This window comes from Corvus kubaryi, unplaced genomic scaffold (genome assembly GCF_017639235.1).
Source record: "Corvus kubaryi isolate FWS band 111438036 unplaced genomic scaffold, C.kubaryi_AGA036_p1.0 138, whole genome shotgun sequence".
Classification (NCBI taxonomy): Eukaryota; Metazoa; Chordata; class Aves; order Passeriformes; family Corvidae; genus Corvus; species Corvus kubaryi.
The window spans coordinates 11,750,383-11,765,541 of record NW_024580672.1 but is presented as its reverse complement, the minus strand read 5'-3'; the positions used below and the strand labels follow the sequence as shown (position 1 = coordinate 11,765,541).

Genomic DNA, 15,159 nt, shown 5'->3' with positions numbered 1-15,159 from the left:
CAAACGACTCTGGCCATGTGAAACTTTCGCTCCCCATTGCAAAACCCTGGAATAAATCAGAATGGGGGAAAAAGAAAAGTTAAACAAAATTTATTACCAGACATCATCACACCAGTCTTCAAACGGCCTTTGCAGGTTAATTATTAATTATTTAATAGCAAAGAAGTGCTCGAAACGCAGAATGGTTCACCAAAGACTGGACTAATGAAAACATTACCCCCCGTAAACTCTTTTGTGCGGGGCTCGCATGCTCAGCCCAGATACAATGCTTCCTGCGCTCCAGCCCATTACCTCTGCTGATGGATAATGGCCAGCGTTAGAAAAAGCAGGGGGATGCCGAGAGTGGTGCAAGGAGGTGCGCAGGGGAGCGCAGCTAGGGATGGTCCCTCGGTTGCTCTCTGCATCCCGCAGTTCGTGCGGGAGCTTGCTCGTTCTCCCCTCTACATCTCCAGCACCGTATGCCCCTGTCCACTCACTCCTCTCCCTGGACCTCTCCTGTCCACTGCTCTATGGGTAAATTAACACAGCAGGCACCGAGCGGCCACAGCCAGCCCCGGCAGATCCCAGCTGGCTCGCTTAAAACTAGCTCATGCATCTTTATGCAGCGCCGCAGTCGCTCTTCTCTCTGCAAAGGAGCGGGAGTCAAACTTGTGCAGCCGCCAGTGCAGCCCTGCCTCCCAACTCTTACCATGGTGTTGGGCAAATCCTGCCATCCCACTGCCTCGATTCTGCCACCGGAAAAAAGGGAAATAAGATTTTCTCTTGCTTGTGTTGTAAGGATAATTTGCTTAGGACGTCTGTGTGCTGAGGTCTCAGCACTTCTGGAGGAAGAAAAAAAAAAAAAAAAGGAAAAGGAAAAAAAAAAAGCAGTGCAAAAAAAGCCCAAGCCAAAAAGCACAGTCAGGGTGTTTGCACTAGTGCGGCGCGCTTGAGGAAAGCTGCGTCCAGCATTTCCAACCTGGAAGAGGAGCCTCTCCCGAGCCCTCCAGCAGCAGCCAGTCACCACTGCCGGCTCACCCACTGCTCCCACCTGCCCAGCCGAGACGTGCATCCGGACCCCAGAGCCAAGCAGCAGCTCTTCCTCAGCTGAGCAGCGCACAGGCAGCACTCTGCTCATCCCTGCCCAAAGTCACACTCTGCAGAGCTCATGGCAGCTTCTTGGCAGAAAAACCTTACTTTTTTTTCCCTTCTATTCTTTTCCCCTCCCCAGATGATGCTGCATTTACAGCAGCAGCAGGTTGGCATGAGGACTCATCCCCAGGAGCACCGTGGTGTGACCCCTACACCCCAACGGGTGCAGGACATCTCTCAGGTCACACCAACCCATCACAGCACCTTGCTCTGCTCCCTGGCCGCTGGGGACCCACAGATGCCACAAGGATACTGCTGGTTTCATCTTCTGGGGGGGGGGCACCTCACCCTCTCAGGCTGATGGCAAAGGGTCCAGGAATTTACAACATCAAACACCACATTTCACTTGGAGGAATCTAGATTGACTTGGACATTCAATCCCAAATCTTCTCCCTCAGTTTCTCGTTTCCACTCTGCTTTCTGTCCTTACCTTAATCTTGCTACAGCTCTGTGAATAACTGACTTCTTGGTTCACTGCTCAACCAAGAGATTGCTAGAAAAAAAAATATAATTTCATGTTGGCCCAAAAAGGAATGCTTTGTGCGTTGTGCTGAACAAAATGTTTCTTTAACTCAAAATGAAGCATTTTATTTTCAGAGTTATTTTTACCTCATTTTTTCAAGTTATGGTCATTCAATCCAGCTCTGAAATGATGTCTTAAAAAAAAAAAATAATCCCTTTGTTTTGAATATACCGAAAGGAAAACTGTGAATTGCTATCGTCTGATTATTTTATTTTTTGCAACTTTTTGGCTTTGTTTGTTTGTCTGAAGAGGAGGGTGGAGAGGGCAGACTGCCAGAATGAGTCATCCTGTTTGGCTGAAGATTATAAACAATTTAAATTTATTTTAAAATTGGGGAGGTTTTCCCAAAAAAATTCAGCATCCCCTCCCACCCCTGAGCTTCCCCCAGTGCTGTGGAGCAGCTCCTGGTGGACACAGCCCCTCAGAGCCATCCACAGCAGTAGAATCGCCTGTCTGCCCTGTTCTGTGATAATTCCTTGAGGATTATTTGCCATATGGCAAATCTTTCCTTCACAGACACATCACACTGAAACTTACTGCTGATTTGTTCTGGTCACCTCCAAGCCCATTTCAGACCTTTATCTATTCCAAATTACTCCTCAGTCTTTCATGTTTCAGGTTCTCCTCTAGACAAAGGGAAAATCTACCTCTTGCCCTGTTCCTGTTTTACAGTTCTCTCTGTCAATACACTCTAGGTCCCCTTGGGGTGTTTCTTTGCCCTTGTCAATAAGGATAAAACCTCCCATTTTTGCGTCAAGTATAAAAATCAATAACATCACCATTTGCACTCCCTTCTAAATCACTGACAAAGGTATTAGGTTGGACCCAACAAAAACCCAGCCCCTAAATCCATTTCCATTCATGAACAGCATCCAGCGAACTCCGGCCAAGCAGCAGAGTTGCTGTCCAAGCCAGGAGGAATCTGCTGCAGGAGTATTCTGAGGCAGTGTCTGATCTTGCTAAATATACTTATTAACCACAAGAGTAGGATGCTGAGGCTGCAGAGCACTTCTGAAAATAGATTCACGGTCATCAAGCTGTATATTAGCTAAAACCTTGGATCTTTCCAAGCAGCCTTGAGCAGACAATGGGGCACCTCTCCCAGCCCTGCTGGGATAAAACCCCTAGCCAGGCAGAGTGGCCATGAAGGGTTATGGCTATCTGCATTGCTTTCCTGGTGTCCTGCTAAGAAAGCTGGCAGGTCAGCAAGGAGGATCCTGAAGAACCATCATGGTCCGGGAAAAGACATCCCAACACGGCCAAACAGCCCATTCAACCCTGACTGAGGGAAAGCAGAAGAGATACCTGCAGGGAACCACAGCAGGGAGAACCAGCTCTGCAGAGACCTGTCTTGCACAGGGGGAGACACAGAAAAGCATAAAAAGAGAGAAGAAGGAAAGGAGGAAAACTCCAACTCAGGGAGATCAAGGATAAGATCATACTTATGCATAGGCCAGGCCAAGAAAATGAAAATCCAGTTCATGCAAGCCTCATGCAGCTAGAAGTCCCTTGGAACTGGACTTGGCTCTATGGAGAACTGGAGCTTACTCTTCGGTAGCAAGACAAAACAAGAAATAAAATCTCTCTTGATGGGGGTTAAAGGTGCTGCAGGTAGAGACATCCAGCCAAGAAACAGTCCAAAAAGTTTCCTTGAATGCCAGCATGGGTAAAAGGTGGGAACTGTAGAAATCAATCTAATATTCGCCAGGTACATGCAATCTCCTCTTAATGATTTTTAGGTTTAAAAGATGCAATCAGTTTCTTTATTACCACTTACACTTGACTCTATGGTAACAAACAGATTGACTAGAAATTGCCCTTTTTCACTCAGTACAGTAGCTCTCAGCTACTGGAGTTCATCCAGGAAGATGGGATAATTTATGGGAACACATTCTTAGGTCTTTTTTCAGCATGAGTCTCTGACTGCTACTAGGGGGAAACTTCACCTGTACAGAAAACAGACTTCCATCAGGAACCTCTGCCACTGTAACTCCAGAGGAAAAAAGATGTTATCAGCAGGAAAGCATCCAAGAAAAAACATCTCACCAGCATGCACAAGAAACAGCTAGGAAACCTTGCCCTGTATGCATTCTTTAAAAAATAATTTATTGCCATTAATGGAGGTGACTTAGACGAAAGGTGGGTCTCCACTTTCAATCCTTTATCTGTAATGCAAAGACACAGATACTGCTGTAGCAAGCAGTATGCTGATTAGTTGACGTTTATGCAGCCATTTGGGAATATAATGAGTTATGTCATGATTAAGCATTATTATAAAGCTGCAGCTCTGGATGAAAGCCAAATCTCAATGTGTAAGTCAAAGGAAATTCAAAATTCTGGCTCAAATTCTTAAAATCAAAATCACCACTCATACCTACAAACTACGGCATTGCAACTGCTAACCCAGGTGGCTCAATTATCCCAATACAATTCTCTGCAGGCACGGCAGGAAGGGGAATTTAAGGACAGGAAAAAATCTTTGGGCTGACTAACCACCTCCCATTTGCACTTAGCTTAAATGAGACATCAGTTGTGTTTGCTTTAGTGACAGGAGCTGCAGCAGCACAGTGGTAAAGGCTGTCTCTGGCAGGGCAATAAAGACATCAGGGAGGTGTTGCAATGGATGTCCAGGTTGTGGACTGATTCGGTGAAGAAGGGCTAGTGTCACTGCTCAAGGGCTGTCACCCCTGTTTATGTACAGCCAAAGCTGCCACAGGACATCCAAGTCTTAACCTTGACACTGCCAGCACTCAGTGTTTTATCATAACCTCCCTGCTTGACTGTCTACAGGCGTGGAAGAGAAAAACAGCAGTGTTGGAGAGGGACAAAAAGCTGAGCAAGAAGAAGGATTTCTAAGGAAAGGAACTGAACTGACCTCAGGCCAAATTGCACACAACATTTTTCCATCAGCATGTACATGCTTACAAGCCCCACTGGATGGGGGGTTTATCTTCAAAGAGAGTGACTCAGTGCATGAAGGTGTCAGGCAAGAAATTAAAGCCCCAAAAGCCAAGAGTGCTCCCTCTTCCTTGAATACTTTTGGGATAATATATTAAGAAAACCCTGTGGGAAACTAAGAGGAAACAAGGACTAAAAAATCACAGAATTCAATGTAAGATGTGCTTTGCAATAAAATATTGCACTGGGCTAACCAGGAGCTTTAAAACTATACTGAAAAACTGCGTCTGCCTGGGGCAAGGTCCCCTGGAATCTGCCAGAAGCCCATTCCTGAGGGCAAGTATCATGCTGTGCATGACACCAGCTAGGCCTTCAAATGCCTCCAGCTCTGACCTTCATTTCCATGCTAAATTAATAGCTTTGCCTCTCACTGCCATTTCACATTACCACTTCAAGCACAACAAGATTCAAAAGAATCTCAGACTTATCCAAACATAATGGAAAATGAATATAGAAACATGCCATCAGAAGAAACACTGTCATTTTAAAAACCAAAGAAATGCTGATTTATAACACTCACCTGAATGAAGTTGACTTATGTTTTCAGAACTAGAGAGAAAACTAAAGTTTCTATCTTCAAGCAAATATTTTCTTTAATCTCATGAGAATATCTTTATTTTTACTTCAACTGGAGGCACGGCACAATGACAACATGGCAGGACTGAGAAATGTGTTATTTCAAACCCAGTTCTGTGGCTATTAAATATTTGGAAACTTTGAACAGTATCACGTGATAAGGCACTATGACAGACTTTAGCAACACAAGTATAATGTCTTTCCACACAAAGTTACAGGGAATAGTGGTATAATATATACATTTTATATTATATAAGTAACTCATTCACACTTTATCACAGGCAACATCCAAATTCTGCACTGAAAAACTAAATTACCAGCTGGAATCAACAGAGTTTTTATGGCATTTTTGCTTTAACATGTGACTGCAGAGCAAAAACTACACTCATTTTCACAATATTCCTGTAGGAAGAGGTGATGCCTCTCTGCCTGAGCTAAAAAAGCACATTTCAAGTTTTTTCAAAAATTTAAATGAGGACCTTTTCAAGCAACAGGTTGATTTGCTTTAACAATCTTCATTCAATGCCCTCTGGAAAGGGCACAGGCAGGACTGTGAAACCAAAGAGATAAATAAGGTAATCAGAAAGCACCGGCACCAAGGTCAGATACACAACTTCCACTCCGGCATGTGATAGCTTTTGAGAGCCTGACTTTTTAATCTTAATAATGTTTCCTCAGCATAGAAGTGCAGTTTCTAAAGATTTTTCTTAGCAGATACAATGATAAGAGTGAATAACCCCTCTGTTTCCTGTGCCACCCTTTCTGAGAAAAGCCTCTCACTTCCATGCAGGGATGTTTGTAACCAAGCAAAGGCACTGCATGTTTGTGATGTAAATATTAGCCCAGCAGAGAAACACCTTTTTATTACCCTGTTCAAAGTCCTTCAGAGAGGACAGTGAAGGGCAGCAGGATCCAAAAGAAACCTTTTGGGCTGGCAAGATGGGCAGGCAGGCTCACACTATGTCCATGAGAATGTCCCCCACTGCATGTGCCCACAGAAAGTTTTAGCCTGAGCTTTGAAAGGCTCCTGGGGTCACAGAGGACAGTCTATGATCCTCTTCCAGGACCGGCTCCTCATGCACCCCTTCTCACCCCAAAACTTCCCTGTCTCCTGCTACAGGGCCACCTCAGAGGAAATGTGACTTATTTACAGAACTTTCCTGTACAGAGCTGCTTTCACAAGCCCTTTAACACTGGTCTCCAGGGAACTAAAGGAGCTGGAGGTCAAATACTTCAAGGGCAAAATGCATGGCAAGGGTGAATTTTCCAGCCCGGGTGAGAGGAATCCTGCCAGTGTAAATACCAAACAAATCATGTCATGCCTGTTACAGGTGTTGCCCCTTCCCACTCCCTCTGTTCATCTTTTACTCAATGTTCCCTGGTCTTCTGCTCTCCCTCTGCTCTCCCTCACCAGATACTGGTGTACCTCCCCATCCTAGACTCTTTGTGGCCTTTCAAGTTTTACATGAAATTCAGCCTTCCTCCCTTGTAATGTCCTTCAACTCCTTTGTTCTATTATTCAAATTAAAAGACATTTTGAATCTAACTCAGTCTCACGTAAGTATCATGAAAGGTCGCAACCGAGATGCAGTAGACTGGGAGCAGCTATTACTGGAATGAGAAAAGAGTTTTGGTTCTTCAGCTCAGGAAAACAGGACTTAATTAGTACAAAAAATCAGAGCTTTACCTTCATCAAATGCCACTTGTTCTATACCTACTTTATCAAAGCACCAAGCAGATGAACATCAAATGTAAATACTGTACTGAGTAGAGCAATGGTCATGTTTCCCTCCAGTCACTTCTCCATCCCACATCTCCATTTCCAGGAGGAGGGATCAGAGCAGGACATGAGATTCATATTACCAAATGCAGAAAAATGTCCATATCCCTAGGATCTAAACCATGCTAATATATTCACCACTGCAGCATCTAGACTGAGTGTCTGTGACCTACCGCAGCTTCTTGTGATCAGCTGCAAACTTCTGCAAACCAAAACAACACTGCTCCTGCCATTGCGCCTCTTCCTGCCATGCACCATGCCTCCAATCCAAAGGTCTTTTTCACTTCTCCTTCCTCCCTCCCCCCAATTCTTTGTCTCAGCAACCTCTTCTGTGCCGCCCACACACTTGGAGAGCAGACCAATCTGGCAAGCTCAAATAACAACAAAAAAAGGAAAGAAAAGGAAAAAAGAAGTTGTTTTCTGGCCTAGAAGACTCCTCTGTATTTTTATCTGGAGGGAGCAATCAAATCTCTTTTCCTTTCACCAGGAACCGAAGGGAATGGAGATGGATCCCAAGGCCTCACATTCTCACAAATCAGCCCTCACAAAAATAAGGGGGAAAGGCTGGTATTTCTTCTGGACACACAGGAACCTTTGAACAGGAATATTAAGCTTCTTTTTTAACCTTCTTGCATCACCAAGCACCAGTTAAAAATACCAATTTTTACAAGGTGAGGTTGGATTAGCCAGTTTTCTTGTTTGTTTTTCTCAAAAAGAGCTGAGGACAAGCTTTGCAGCCTGGAGGTTGGTTAACCAGCCAGGCAATTGCTGGCACTTCAGGGGCTGCTGGGCTCGCTGGGCATGTGCCCACACACACAGCACAAGAAGGGAGTTTGGAAGGGTGCAGCACCCCCTCAGTGCCCACATGGCACTGGCAGCATTTACCCATCGAGGTCCCAGTTCTGCAATCTCACCAGCACATACAAAAAACCCACTCTGGCATAAAGCATCTAATGACATTAATGGCACACAGCACAGTGATACAGTCCAGGCATGTGGAAATAATCACAGGCCCAGAACCCAGGATGACTGATTTTTTTCCCGTTCAACATATGTTTTACTTAGATGTCTGCTTCTTCCCACCCTTCCTTCTCTCAGTCTCCCAAACTATTATTTGGTTTTGAGGGAACAGAGAAAAACATTTTTAAAACAGAAACATTATATCACACCTAAGAAAACAAAAATGCTTAACTTAGATCTAAACAAGACATTTTATTAAATACACACATTCCTAATAATAAGCAGGATTTGACCCCAGCACAACTGGTCACTTGAGCAGATAAAATACATCTGAACTCTGTCTAGCATGAGGGGCTAAAAATAATGTTTGTGATTAGCATCAAAGAAGTTGAGTTTCAATGAGGAATAAACACTGCTTATTAGGACGAAAGTATGTTCCACAGGATGACTCAAAAACTCTAAGCTATTCTGTGCAGCTATTTGCTTGTTCAAGGTGACCTGTGAGCCATACCCCAGGCTAGTAAAAATCAGCAGTTACATCATTTACAGCACCAATCCAAACACAGTTCTCTCCCTCCCTATCAGGTCATCTTAACTCAGCTGTTCTTATGTCCTGGAGACGTTTTAGCTGCACAAAAGCATTTCCACTTTTGCAGTTTCGTGCCAGCTATGATGACCCCTGTCACTTTAGCCTTATCTAGCCACATGGACAAAATCCATCTTCAACAGCTTTATCAGCACAGTTGCAGCCACAGTCATCATAATGCTGACAGTCCTTAACCAGGCTTTTACCAAGTATCCACCTACACTGCTCTATTGAAAGCAAATTCTCACCTGTGCCTCTAGAAGTAGATCAGCCACCACACTCTTTGACAAATTTTCTAAACTGGACATTTTCACACATCTCCTCTTGTCATGTAACTTGAGGGGCCAATACCATCACCACTTTGGTGATGGCAGCAGCATGTCCTTGTCCACAGGAGACACTTGCACTTCCTAGGGGAATTCCTACTTGACTGTTACCCAGCTTTTACCTCCAAAGAGAAAACACAGACAACTGATGCTCAGTGCTCCCCAACTTCAACCAGATCTTCATCAAATTGCACTCTGCCACACTTCCAACTCACGCACAGTGAACTCAGTCCACTGACATTTCCAAGACCTCATTCAAGGTCTGACTGTGGTCTCACCCCCACTTCAGAGAGTATTTGCCCTTCAGCTTCAGCGAGAGGGCAGAAGAGAATGTTTTTCATTAATGTAGTGTAGTTAAGAAGTATAAATCTTTTTCTGTCCATCTTAAGACAGGAACATTAGATATGGGCATGACAAGATAAATATCTCTGCGTGTTCCATGTTAGCAGCACAGGTCTGTACATTACATGGACATGATGATATTTCAGATGACGGTCCTTTTAACAGCTTCAAGTCTACTGAAGATCCATGTCTTAGGAGTTTGTGAACTTCCCAGACATTAGTTTTTGCTTCACGACAAATCCCAGTACCAGCTGTCACGGCAGAGCTTTATTTAAGAGAATATGTACGAGACCATACCACAGTGCCCTTAGCAACTCCCCTTCAAACACGCTGCTCTCGGGGAGGGCAGGGAGCCACCTGTCCTTGGATGCTCCAACACCAGAGTTTACTTGCTGGTCACTCCTTCTGGATATTGCTCATGCTAACCTAAAGCTCAGTAACTACTTTTTTTCCTCACAGCCTGCACTACATTGCTGACACCATTTATCCATCTGCTGCTTCACACATCTGTGAAACACCTAAAAGACTCAAAACTCAGGCGATGCAGAGAAGCATCTTTATCCAATACCTTATTTCACCTTCTAGCAAACAGAAGCAGTGTCTGTCCCACACAGCAGGGATGGACCCCTGGCTGGGTAAGACCACAGTCTGAGCCAATACTTTTTGGGATTTAGACAACTTGAGCCGAGGAAGGAGACTTCGAAGATGTTGAAATTTGCGTGGAAGAGTTGTGTAAAGACACAGAAATATTTAAAGGAAATGGGCACAATGAAGAGGCTTATGAAAATTAAACATACACAAGGCTTAATCTGCCACTACTGAAATCAACAAGAATTTTGCCAGTGAAGCAAAACAAAAGCAGAAATGGAAGCAGCATCTGACATTTGCTATGTTTGACTCATACAAATTGCTGTAGTTAGTAGCCTATGAGATAGATAAATAATACACCATAGGCAGCGTATGATTTTAAACTTTCATTTTCACAGTACAAAGGTGTCATAATCTGGAGAGTTTTGATGCTTGCAAAAGCTGGTTACGCTGACTCATATTTAGGAAGAGATTTTCCATTTGGATAGACATGTTAAATCTATAAAGACACTAAACGAAAGAACATGAGAGAGAAAAATAGATTAAAATACAACATAGAAGTAGAAGATAATTTGGATAAAACTTGTTGTAAATAATTTATTGTTGAAGTAGCCTTCAAACTTAAGTTCTTGGAACATAAAAGGCAGATTATTTCTGTGAATTATTGTTTGGGAACTGATCATATAAGCCTCAGAGGCTTATCCAGTATAAATGAAAGCATCTGGCCTTGTATCTTTAAGACCATAATGAGATGGCTGCTGAGCAGTCACTATGGAAAGCATGATATTCAGAAATCAGTATCTCTCTGAGCACAGAACATATGATGAAGATAACAAGGCAGAACAGAGAAACAGGACTTGGACTATCACATCAGGCATACTTGATGGATTAGTCATGCAGGCAGCAGACCTGCACTGGGGGACAGCAGAAGAATGGGGTAAGGAACCTAACCCTAAACAATTAACCTTTGGGTAAGTAGCAGAGCATTATCAAGCCAACACAACTAGATCCAGGTCTAGCATTTCAGGGCAGTCAAAGCTGGGGTTAGGTCCTACTCTGGGATCTGTGCTTTTTAGGGGTATTTCCACAATTTCCAGCCTGTGGAATGAAATAGGCTCTGATATCATCATTTTCTAAATACTATCTGCACAGCAGATGTTTTGTGTGTGCACACTATCCCTCAAGCTTCTACCATCTGGTTTTTTACCTAACAAGTCAGGTGTTCATATTTTTTAATCAAAAGAATAAAATGGGCAGGTTTTATCTTCTAAAGAAGAAAATATGGGGGCTCTTCACTTATTCCCTGCACTCTTGCAAAACCTTGTTAGAAATGAAAAAAAATAATAATTTGAAGCAGTAGGTGGAATGATTCCTCTTTAGTCACAGGGAAAATTACAGAGTAGGACTGTAAGAGGATGAATTGGCAGCACACACAGTGGGGCCTGACAGCACCCGGCTTTCCTCTCTTTTTTTAAATAAGCAAGGAGTAACATGAAGAGGCACCACGGAGAAAGAGAGCTCCGACACCAGGCAAGGTGTGGTGAGGAGGCAGAGCAATGCTGGATGAATGTTGGCATCTAAACGTGCCAGCAAGACCAGCAAGGGCCAGAGATGTCACAGATGGGTCAGATCCCAAGTCCTTTGAGGACCTCAGACGGCCATCCCTGATCAGCTGAGGGTCAGGCCCACGGTGAGATGAGAGGCAACCACCATCTGATGCACAGAACTGGGACACACTGCTCGAGAGCTGCCCTCTCCTCTACCCTCTTCCCACAAGGGATGAAAGCCAAGCAACAAAGAACTTTTTAATAGACTATCACAGGTGATGGACCAGCAGTGACGCTTGGCAAGTTTGTTACCAGACCCAGAGAAAGGGCAATCATTGCAAATGTCATGTGGCTTAAGTTCAGCATCTTTTCTGATTACTGTTTGTGTACAGGAAGCTTCCCTGCTGGAGCAAGTTCTTTCGCTATTTCTTCATATTCAAATAGGATTTATACTGTTAAATTAAAAAAACTCTTTTAAACCTACTTTAAAGTTAAAAGATGCAAAAATCAAACACCATGAATGACTCTCCTCATTGCCGAAGCCTTACAACACAGCCACAATATCACAGTTCTCCCTCAGCCAGACTGTAGACATTTGCAGTGCTCTGAAACGCTCATGGTAAATATGAACCCACCATATGTAAAAATAAGTTCCATTCATCACTGATTAATGCACAGACAAGCAAAACTGTGCTAACAGAAATATGTGGAGAAAGTGTATTTCCCCTCCCAAACCAAACAGCTACAATCACCCAACCAGCAAGAAGAGGCATTATCATGAAGGGCTCTGTCACGTGCCAGGGAAATGAACAGTAAATGAAAAATCATTATTAACAGGTCAGAAGCAATTAACTGTTCAACCAGGAGCAGAGAAACTTTAGATAACTAACACAGATATTAAACATCACAGATTTACCAAAGTCAGTTAAGGAACTGGGAATGGGACCACTCAAACTGTTCACTGCACACAGAGCACCCAGTCCAAGGTGCCCCTGCAGCCTACAGTGACCCTTCCCACCGTTCCCAGGCCACCTTCAAGGGGTAACCTTCTGTGCAGCCACCACCATCCTAGGCTTCTCTGCTCATGTTCCCAGCAAAGTGGCTATTTCAAGAGCAATTCTTCTTCCTTGTGATGTGAAAAATGATGAAAAGCAAAATCTCCTTTCCCAGAGGTCACCTGCTCAGCCACTTTAGTTGACACATGCTATCTTCAGCATCCAGAGGGACTCTGGAAGATGGCTGACTGCCAACAGCAATGAAATCTGGAAAAAACCCACAGCTGTAACAGGGTTTGCTCCATGCCCAGTCCAGAGGATAACATGTCCACAGCACCCTCTTACACTGCAGCTCACTCATTTCACTGTGTTTACACCATCAGCTGTTGGCAAAACATGACTAAGGCACTTTATTGCTTTGAGGCTTAAGAACAAAATGTCTCATACAGCAGAGAGCCTGCTCTGATTGTTGACAGAGCCAGACCAAGGCTGTGGATGGAGACCAGGATCTCACCAGTCATTCCCCACTCCTCTTTCCATGTGGAGCAGGCTCTCCATATGCCTGTCTTCCTCCTGGTCACTAAACTTGTCTTTGCTCATTCATCCGTGGTTTGGGGCAGGGGACAACACAGGGATGCCCAAGGTCATCCTTACCACTGCTCTATCCAAATGGGAGCCAAGGAAAAGACAAGGAGAGAAGGGTTTTCTCCCCCGAACATGAGGATGGGTGACAGTGGGGTAACACTGCTGCCACAGCCTTTGCTGCTCCTTACACGGCTGCTCCTCTCTCTGAGTCAGCTCCCTTTCACCATGCATGGAGCACAGCACTCTTTGCTAAGTCATACAGAAAAGGAGACAAGGAAACTAAATGCAACTCTGAGTTACTGTGTTATGCAGAGTGGGTGTTGCACTGCTCAACACCGCAGTCTGCTCTGTGCTCGTAGGCTTCACTCTGCCATGGCTCGATAAATAATTAATCACAGGGAGCCCCAGAGCCTCTGTTCAGTCCAGGAGCTTTATGTTACAAATGAGTCATGAGGAGTTAGAGGGACAGAACAGAGAGATACAGCACCAATGGAGAACACCTGCCCTATTTCTACAACTAGAATAGACCTAAGCCATCCTCTGAGCTCACCCCTTCTCTAAACCATTTCTCACACTTTCATACAGCTGAGAAGAACATGTGGGAGAAAGGAAAATAGCCACGTGTTTTGTCAAACCCCAGAGATGCTAAGTGTTTTACAGTTTAAGAGGTCAAGGTACACAGTACCTTACAAATAGATACATGTTTCCATGATTGGAAGTAACAGTCAAAATTCTGTAGTCATAGCACCAAATGTACAGCTTCTGTTTAGCATCATCCTAAATTTGTTCACAGTTTCTTACATCTACCTTGAGACAAGCAGAGCAGCAGCAGAAAAGCTAGATATAAATATACAAGTGAAAAACTAATCAAGCAGAATGCAACTTTTCTTATACCAGTCCTTCAAAGCCTTCAAGACACCTGTACATCCATCAGGAAAAAAACAACCCAAATTTAAAAAAAAAACAAAACAAGAGAACCTGAGAGAAAGATTTTTATGTTTCATGCCATAAAACAGAAAAAACAACACAATAGCATGGCCAGCCTTCTACAAGCTGCTGGGACATCTTTTAGAAAAGCACTGCACACATCTTCACTTTGCTTTAGAGTAACAGAAATTTGGGAATTTTTGTCACCTCATCTCAGCAGCAGTTTGCAAAAATGGTCTTCAGCATTCAATTAGTTTCCATTTCAGAATTAGCAAAATACCTTCCCAGAGCTATCACAGAGGAAAAGCAAGAGGTGCGTGCTCTCTCAGACTCGTGGCTGCTTTAGAGTGGCTGGACACACTGCTCCCCTGAGGATTTTTAAAGTTGCGTGTTATTTCAGTGTGACACTGGAGCATTTTGTTGTATTATTCCATAAAATCAAAACCCACCATCTCCAATTATATCAAGGCACCCTCAATTTCAGAGATGACTTGCCCATTTTAACAAAGGGATCCTTTTAAGTTCCTGTCCTCAAGCCCACCAGACCTCACGCTAGGGTGAATGTGGAGGGGGAGGCAGGGAATTGTGCCATTTTGTGCCATTATTCAAATCCCTGGTAACAACAATGCCTGAGAATTTAAATGACTTAGCATCTAAGTGGATTCACTGGAAATACTTTCAAATTTTTTTCCTAGCAGATAGCCTGAAGATATACAAAGACTGGAAAGTGCATTCAAGATGCTGAATCTGATGTTGCTGTCTATTTATGTCAGTACAATTTCCAAATCAAAATACTGAAGTAAATGGTCTTCCCCAGGGAGTAGATGTTTGAATGCAGGGATGGGGACCAATTTAAGAACATAGGTACAAATGAAATGTTCATTCTGTTCCAGCCTTCTTGAGCGAGGTGAATTGTGATTCACAGAAAGGAGATGACTACACCAGAGACAAGTATGAAAATTTAATTTCATTTTCTCTAACAGTGGACTGCTGGAATTTAGGAGAGTGTCTTTCCAAGTGAGATGCTACCTCATGCAGTAAGACAGTATCTGATGTTTTTAAAAGCAGCAGTAATGTTCTCCAAGTCAGATGCATACAGAATAGTCTCTGAAACTATTCTGCACAAATAACTATTTTTCTCTTGTACTTGGTTGCAAATTAGGTTTGAAAGGGCTTCCCTACTTCCCAACAGTAAGTGAAACACTATGTGCGAACGACTTGTGGAAGAAAGAAAGCATAGCAGGTTCACTGGATGCTGCAATGCGTGAGGATTTTCCATTTGCTTCTTACAAGCTCACTGCCTTTGCATCTAAAAATATGTTATTATACTATTTA

General features: G+C 43.5%; 1 protein-coding gene across 2 annotated transcripts in view; it reads right to left on the bottom strand.

The window, feature by feature from the left end:
* The window catches only part of NEURL1 (neuralized E3 ubiquitin protein ligase 1), a 145,221-nt gene that overhangs the window by 84,137 nt on the left and 45,925 nt on the right, over positions 1–15,159 (bottom strand). Inside the window, exon 1 of one of the 2 annotated variants that reach the window (XM_042019249.1) lies at positions 689–728. The exons of the other annotated variant lie outside the window; for it this stretch is intronic. Within the exon in view, the coding sequence (XP_041875183.1) occupies positions 689–713 (25 nt within the window). The 5' untranslated portion in view covers positions 714–728. Of the gene's footprint in view, positions 1–688; positions 729–15,159 lie in introns of those variants that run through there. 2 annotated transcript variants of the gene reach the window in all.